The sequence below is a fragment of the Nerophis lumbriciformis genome, linkage group LG32, assembly GCF_033978685.3.
Source record: "Nerophis lumbriciformis linkage group LG32, RoL_Nlum_v2.1, whole genome shotgun sequence".
Taxonomy (NCBI): Eukaryota; Metazoa; Chordata; class Actinopteri; order Syngnathiformes; family Syngnathidae; genus Nerophis; species Nerophis lumbriciformis.
Window position 1 is genome coordinate 20,026,690 of NC_084579.2, and position 7,627 is coordinate 20,034,316.

At 41.8% G+C, this 7,627-nt stretch overlaps 1 protein-coding gene across 2 annotated transcripts in view; it reads right to left on the bottom strand.

The window, feature by feature from the left end:
- Positions 1-2,897, bottom strand: part of ccbe1 (collagen and calcium binding EGF domains 1) — a 102,205-nt gene extending 99,308 nt beyond the window's left edge. The window contains exons 1-2 of one of the 2 annotated variants that reach the window (XM_061927179.1): positions 2,735-2,897; positions 2,569-2,655 (exon numbers count right to left, since the gene is read on the bottom strand). In XM_061927179.1, coding sequence (XP_061783163.1) covers positions 2,569-2,655; positions 2,735-2,838 — 191 coding nt within the window. In that variant the 5' untranslated portion in view covers positions 2,839-2,897. The remainder of the gene's footprint in view (positions 1-2,568; positions 2,656-2,734) is intronic. The other variant, XM_061927178.1, reaches the window with a different exon arrangement.
- Positions 2,898-7,627: the final 4,730 nt, after the last annotated feature.

The window sequence follows — 7,627 nt, forward strand, 5'->3', positions numbered from 1 at the left end:
AAACACAAAAATCTAAAAAAATGTTCATCCAAAATGCAAAAATGCGTGGTTATCTGTGTGATGACAAATTGAACAGGAAGCAGTATTTTAGCTTTTCCTTTGCGTTTAGCGTGTTTTTAGCATAATGGTATCATCTTTGTTCAGCAGGAGTCCTATTATCGCTTGAAAAAAGTGTCATTAAATAGTTGTCCAACTTTTGTTCCAGAAATGAAAATCGAAAAAATGGCCCGAAATGTGTTTTTTGATTTGCATTTAAGAATTGGAAATAGAATAAACGGAAGGTACACGGACCCGTGTAGCTTTCGTTTTTCAATTTTTATTATATATGGCAGATTTGAAAACAAACAAAAAGGGGTTGATTTTCATTATAATATTGCCATAAAATTGGATTTTGTGCTGTTTTCCTTTTGATGGATTTAAATTGTTCCAGATAAACACAAAAATCTAAAAAAATGTTCATCCAAAATGCAAAAATGCGTGGTTATCTGTGTGATGACAAATTGAACCGGAAGCAGTATTTCAGTTTTTCCTTTGCGTTTAGCGTGTTTTTAGCATAATGGTAACATCTTTGTTCAGCAGGAGTCCTATTATCGCTTGAAAAAAGTGTCATTAAATAGTTGTCAACTTTTGTTTCAGAAATGAAAATCGAAAAAATGGCCCGAAATGTGTTTTTTGATTTGCATTTAAGAATTGGAAATAGAATAAACGGAAGGTACACGGACCCGTGTAGCTTTCGTTTTTCAATTTTTATTATATATGGCAGATTTTAAAACAAACAAAAAGGGGTTGATTTTAATTATAATATTGCCATAAAATTGGATTTTGTGCCGTTTTCCTTTTGATGGATTACATTTTTTTTCCAGATAAACACAAAAATCTAAAAAAAATGTTCATCCAAAATGAGAAAATACGTAGTTATCTGTGTGATGACAAATTGAACAGGAAGCAGTATTTTAGCTTTTCCTTAGCATGTTTTTAGCATAATGGTAACATCTTTGTCCTATTGTCATTTAAAAAAAGTATTGTTACATATTTGTCCAACTTTTGTTTCAGAAATGAAAACAGAAAAAATGGTCCGAAATTAGTTTTTTGATTTGCATTTAAAAAAGTTTAAATAGAATGAACACAGAACAATAACTACACCAAGTGAAGTTCCATACATCCATCCATTTTCTACCACTTGTCCCTTTTGGGGTCGCGGTGGGTGCTGGAGCCTATCTCAGCTGCATTCGGCTGGAAGGCGGGGTACACCCTGGACAAGTCGCCACCTCATCACAGGGCCACAGACAACATTCACACTCACATTCACACACTAGGGCCAATTTAGTGTTGCCAATCAACCTATCCCCAGGTGCATGTCTTTGGAAGTGTAAGTTCTTCTTCATAAATAAAGCACAATAAAAATGTTGCCAATCGTATTAATAGAACAGAAATATCTCACCTCTTTTACGCCAAAGTATTTTTTAATCGTGATAAAACAACTGGAGACCTGCACTTCCATAAAGCTGCACACTGAATAATTGGGGGGACGGTGTGGCGCAGTTGGGAGAGTGGCCGTGCCAGCAACCTGAGGGTTCCTGGTTCAATCCCCACCTTCTACCAACCTCGTCACGTCCGTTGTGTCCTTGAGCAAGGACATTTCACCCTTGCTCCTGATGGGTCGTGGTTAGGTGTGAATGTGTGTGTGAATGGGTGAATGTGGAAATAGTGTCAAAAGCGCTTTGAGTACCTTGAAGGTAGAAAAGCGCTATACAAGTATAACCCATTTACATTTAATTCTTATTTTGCTAAATTAAGCTAAAATCATTTCTATTTTAGACAAAGACATTTTATAATAATAATAATAATAATACATTTTACTTATAAGGCGTGTTTCTGGGCACTCAAGGACACCGCACAAAATCAAAACAATAAAATCAATTGAATAAAAACAACAACAACAACAACAAAGATCGATAAGATTTACAATGAATAAGCAGTTAGGAAAAGGTGTGTTTTGAGTCTTGATTTGAAGAGGGATATTGAGTCTAAGTTACGAAGGTCTGGTGGTAATGCGTTCCAAAGATGAGGGGCAGAGCGGCTGAAAGCTCGGACACCCATGGTGGACAGTTTAAATAAGGGGACAGTGAGATGGATGGATGAAGAAGATCTTAGGGAACGTGAGGGCGTGGCGACATGGAGCAGGTCAGAGAGATATGAAGGAGAGAGGTTATGGATAGCTTATTTTAAAGTGGATACAGTGTTTTTATCCTGTTGATTTATTTCTTTTGCACAAAAAACTCATTACTGAACACTTTGTTTTCCATGTAAATTTTGTGCACCTAATTAAATTATATTTAGGGTCAAATATTATAAAAATGTGTGTGTCGATTGTCATGTTATCCACAAAGGTTGAATGAATGCAAACAAGAAGAGTCCTGTTGCCTCTATTCAACCTTTGTGGATAATATAAAAATCCCTTCACACAAATTAAAAAATATGTTTTTTTTCAGGGAGTTGGCAATTTTAGTTGTTTCAGATGAAATAACTGTAAGTAAATAATATATATAAGAGAATGAATGGACATACCTGTAACATGTAGCCACTTCCCCACTGGACTTGACACAGGAGTACTGAGTGGTGGAGATGTTGTTGTCAGAGCACTGCTCACTGTCACTGTCAATACAACATCAATACATAAACACAATTAAGAAGGCTGATTAAGTGAAAACTTCAGTGTCCGTGGAAAACACACCCGTAACGGGCATCCTCCTGGCGGTGTGACCATGGCGAGGCTCCGGAGAGCAACACGCAGGTGAGGGCAAGCAGAAGCGGTCTCCCAGCGTGTCCGTGGATCATGTCGGCCCACTCACCACCGCTGCCTGCCGGCTCCTGTCATGAGGCCATCGGCTCGGACTGCTAGCAGCATGGCGGCGTGGAGTTAGACACGCCCACTCGCCATTAGTTGTTTATTTTGTCACTGTCAAGCGGCTATTCATGAGACAGTTTATAAATGATTATTTCTCCATGAATATCTTTGTTTTTGCTTTTTTAATATTAAAGATAATTTTGTCGCCTGTCGATTTTACCATAATGAGGAAGTGGTCGCAGAAGCACGCGCACCTTAACACAGGACGTATAACGTCATCGTGATCTGTACTGCTCCCTTGCGGCTGTCTATAGAAGCACAACTGTAAACCGTTTTAATAAAATCCAAGACAAGAGCTTTATAAAAAAAGAAAAAATTAATACTATAATACAACTTTTAACGAAAATGTAAAAGTAATATATATACGTATCATACATTTTATTATATTGTACATTTGTGATTCATTTGTGGTCGGGTACGGCTATTGAACTGGCAGCCCATACTTATACACATTTTATCTATAAAGCGCTTTTCAAAACAAAGTGCTGTACACCAAGTTACGCAAAACTGAATCCATCCATCCATCCATCTTCTTCCGCTTATCCGAGGTCGGGTCGCGGGGGCAGCAGCCTAAGCAGGGAAACCCAGACTTCCCTCTCCCCAGCCACTTCGTCCAGCTCTTCCCGGGGGATCCCGAGGCGTTCCCAGGCCAGCCGGGAGACATAGTCTTCCCAACGTGTCCTGGGTCTTCCCCGTGGCCTCCTACCGGTCGGACGTGCCCTAAACACCTCCCGAGGGAGGCGATCCGGTGGCATCCTGACCAGATGCCCGAACCACCTCATCTGGCTCCTCTCGATGTGGAGGAGCAGCGGCTTTACTTTGAGCTCCCCGCGGATGACAGAGCTTCTCACCCTATCTCTAAGGGAGAGCCCTGCCACCCGGCGGAGGAAACTCATTTCGGCCGCTTGTACCCGTGATCTTGTCCTTTCGGTCATAACCCAAAGCTCATGACCATAGGTGAGGATGGGAACATAGATCGACCGGTAAATTGAGAGCTTTGCCTTCCGGCTCAGCTCCTTCTTCACCACAACGGATCGATACAGCGTCCGCATTACTGAAGATGCCGCACCGATCCGCCTGTCGATCTCACGATCCACTCTTCCCTCACTCGTGAACAAGACTCCGAGGTACTTGAACTCCTCCACTTGGGGCAGGGTCTCCTCCCCAACCCGAAGATGGCACTCCACCCTTTTCCGGGCGAGAACCATGGACTCGGACTTGGAGGTGCTGATTCTCATCCCAGTCGCTTCACACTCGGCTGCGAACCGAACCAGTGAGAGCTGAAGATCCTGGCCAGATGAAGCCATCAGGACCACATCATCTGCAAAAAGCAAAGACCTAATCCTGCAGCCACCAAACCGGATCCCCTCAACGCCTTGACTGCGCCTAGAAATTCTGTCCATAAAAGTTATGAACAGAATCGGTGACAAAGGGCAGCCTTGGCGGAGTCCAACCCTCACTGGAAACGTGTCCGACTTACTGCCGGCAATGCAGACCAAGCTCTGACACTGATCATACAGGGAGCGGACCGCCAAAATCAGACAGTCCGATACCCCATACTCTCTGAGCACTCCCCACAGGACTTCCCGAGGGATGAATAAAAACACATTCAATTATTGTTTGTTGGCAAAAGTAACAACACACAATGTTAAATGGTTGGATGGAATATGATGAGAAACAGTCATCCATCCATCCATCTTCTTCCGTTTATCCGAGGTCGGGTCGCGGGGGCAGCAGCCTAAGCAGGAAAGCCCAGACTTCCCTCTCCCCAGCCACTTGGACCAGCTCCTCCCGGGGGATCCCGTGGCGTTCCCAGGCCAGCCGGGAGATATAGTCTTCCCAACGTGTCCTGGGTCTTCCCCATGGCCTCCTGCCGGTCGGACGTGCCCGAAACACCTCCCTAGGGAGGCGTTCGGGTGGCATCCTGACCAGATGCCCGAACCACCTCATCTGGCTCCTCTCGATGTGGAGGAGCAGTCAGAATAATCAAATCTAATCAAATCAATGTTTATTTATATAGCCCTTAATCACAAGTGTCTCAAAGGGCTGCACAAGCCACAATGACATCCTCAGCTCAGATCCCACATCAGGACAAGAAAAAACTCAACCCAAAGGGATACAATTAGAAACCTTGGAGGGGACCGCAGATGTGGGGACCCCCCTGGGCGACCGGTGCAACGGACGTCGAGTGGATCTAGTTAATAGTGTGAGAGTCCAGTCCATAGTGGGGCCAGCAGGGGATCATCTTGAGTGGAGACAAGTCAGCAAAGCAGAGACGTCCCCGACTTTGAACAGCTAGCGCGTCATCTGTGGTCACCTAATAACCTCTCCACAAACCAGAGGGGGGAAGAGCAGAAAAGAGACGGCAGATCAACTGGTCTAAAAGGGGGGTCTATTTAAAGGCTAGCGTATACAGATGAGTATTAAGATGGGACTTAAATGCTTCTACTGAGGTAGCATTTCTAACTGTTACCGGGAGGGCATTCCATAGTACTGGAGCCCGAATAGAAAACGCTCTATAGCCCGCAGACTTTTTTTGGGCTCTGGGAATCACTAATAAGCCGGAGTTCTTTGAACGCAAATTTCTTGCCGGGAAATATGGTACAATACAATCAGCAAGATAAGATGGAGTTAGACCGTTGAGTATTTTATACGTAAGTAGTAAAACCTTAAAGCCGCATCTTAAGTGCACAGGAAGCCAGTGCAGGTGAGCCAGTATAAAAACAAACAAAAGGAGACTTGAAGTCTCATGCTATTAAAACCTATGAATACAAATGGGTTTTAAGATTGTTTTTTAACATAAACACAGGTGAATTCACTTCAAAACTTGGTAGCGGCAAACATTTTTGAAATGTAACATTTTTAGAATTTAATGTAAATTCATTTTAATTTTAGAAATGGGGGAGGTTTACATAAAAAAATATATGCACATACATTTAATTACTGTACTATCAAGGTCAAAGTTGATCATGCAAATATAAACCCATTTGTCCTCCTGGACATGATAACACCTCTAAAAAAAACAACATACGTCCATCCAATTTGACAAAAAAATTAACCAGCTAGAAGGCCTTAATGACAACAACTAGTGATCTGATTGACTATCGCAACTGTCTGTCAAATGTTTGTGTCCGTTCACTTACAGTGAGTGCACGGATGCCTGCATTATTGATTGTGAAGGCTCTAGGCAGACTTCGTTCAGCGTGGCAACGTAAGGTCGCTGAATTCTGATTGGATAAAAACTATATAACCAAAAAACAACAGCGCTGGAAGGAGCATAATATGACACGAAGAGAATATGAATCCTTTTAGATGTGTAGGGAAAGTAAAGTAAAAATTATGCTGGACGAAGTGGCTGGGGTGTCAGGTTCAAACACTGATGACATCTATTAAACAGACAAGAAGCATGGAATCATGCAGAGACAGAGTTAAATTTGGCTCAATTGAGGGGACACGTTTTTTGGGCTGTACTCTAGTTACAGATCCAAACTACGCTCTACCCGTCCAGCCCACGTGCTTCCTCTATTTATTTGGGAGGTCCCTGGTTACATCACTGAGGGAAGGGGGTAATCTCGACAGCTCCATTTATACACAATATATGATTATACAAAAATGCAAATGTACTGACAGTCGTGATATCGCCTTGTCTCTGCTCTGTCTGCGTCACGGTACTCGATGTTCGGCCTTGGCAGTCAGCAGGCCGATTCTGGAAATCAAACACTGATACGAGACTGGCTTGCAATATTTTGGATTGCCAGCTTTGCACAGACAAAGAAAAAAACAATTTCAGCACAATTTATAATAACTAGAGATAAATGCTTTAAAATGTAATATCGGAAAACATTGGTATCGTTTTTTTATTATCGTTATCGGGTTTTTTATTTTTTTTATTAAATCCACATAAAAAACACACGATACACTTATAATTAGTGCACGAACCCAAAAAACCTCCCTCCCCCATTTACACTTAGTCACATTCATTCACACAAAAGGGTTGTTTCTTCCTGTTATTAATATTCTGGTTCCTACATTATATATCAATATATATCAATACAGTCTGCAAGGGATACAGTCCGTAAGCACACATGATTGTGCGTGCTGCTGGTCCACTAATAGTACTAACCTTTAACAGTTCATTTTACTATTTTTCATTAATTACTAGTTTCTATGTAACTGTTTATATCTTGTTTTACTTTCTTTTTTATTCAAGAAAATGTTTTTAATTTATTCATCTTATTTTATTTTATTAATTTTTTTAAAAAAAGGACCTTATCTTCACCATACCTGGTTGTTCAAATTAGGCATAATAATGTGTTAATTCCACGACTGTATATATCGGTATCGGTTGATATCGGTATCGGTAATTAAAGAGTTGGACAATATCGGAATATCGGATATCGGCAAAAAGCCATTATCGGACATCCCTAATAATAACTATAGCAACGGCCCTTAAGCATAAGAGTTGTTTGATAATATATACATAATTATTCTAACAGGAGAGGGAAGTCTGGGCTTCTCTGCTTAGGCTGCTGCCCCCGCGACCCGACCTCGGATAAGCGGAAGAAGATGGATGGATGGATGGAAATTAAAAATTACTTTTATCATGATTTCTGGTTATGTTAGGCCAGCAGAGAAGGCCCTGCTGGCCCACCACTGTGTGTAAGGGTACCTGCATGGAACAAAAGGTGTGTGGTGTGCTCTGCTGTAGCTTGGCCTTTT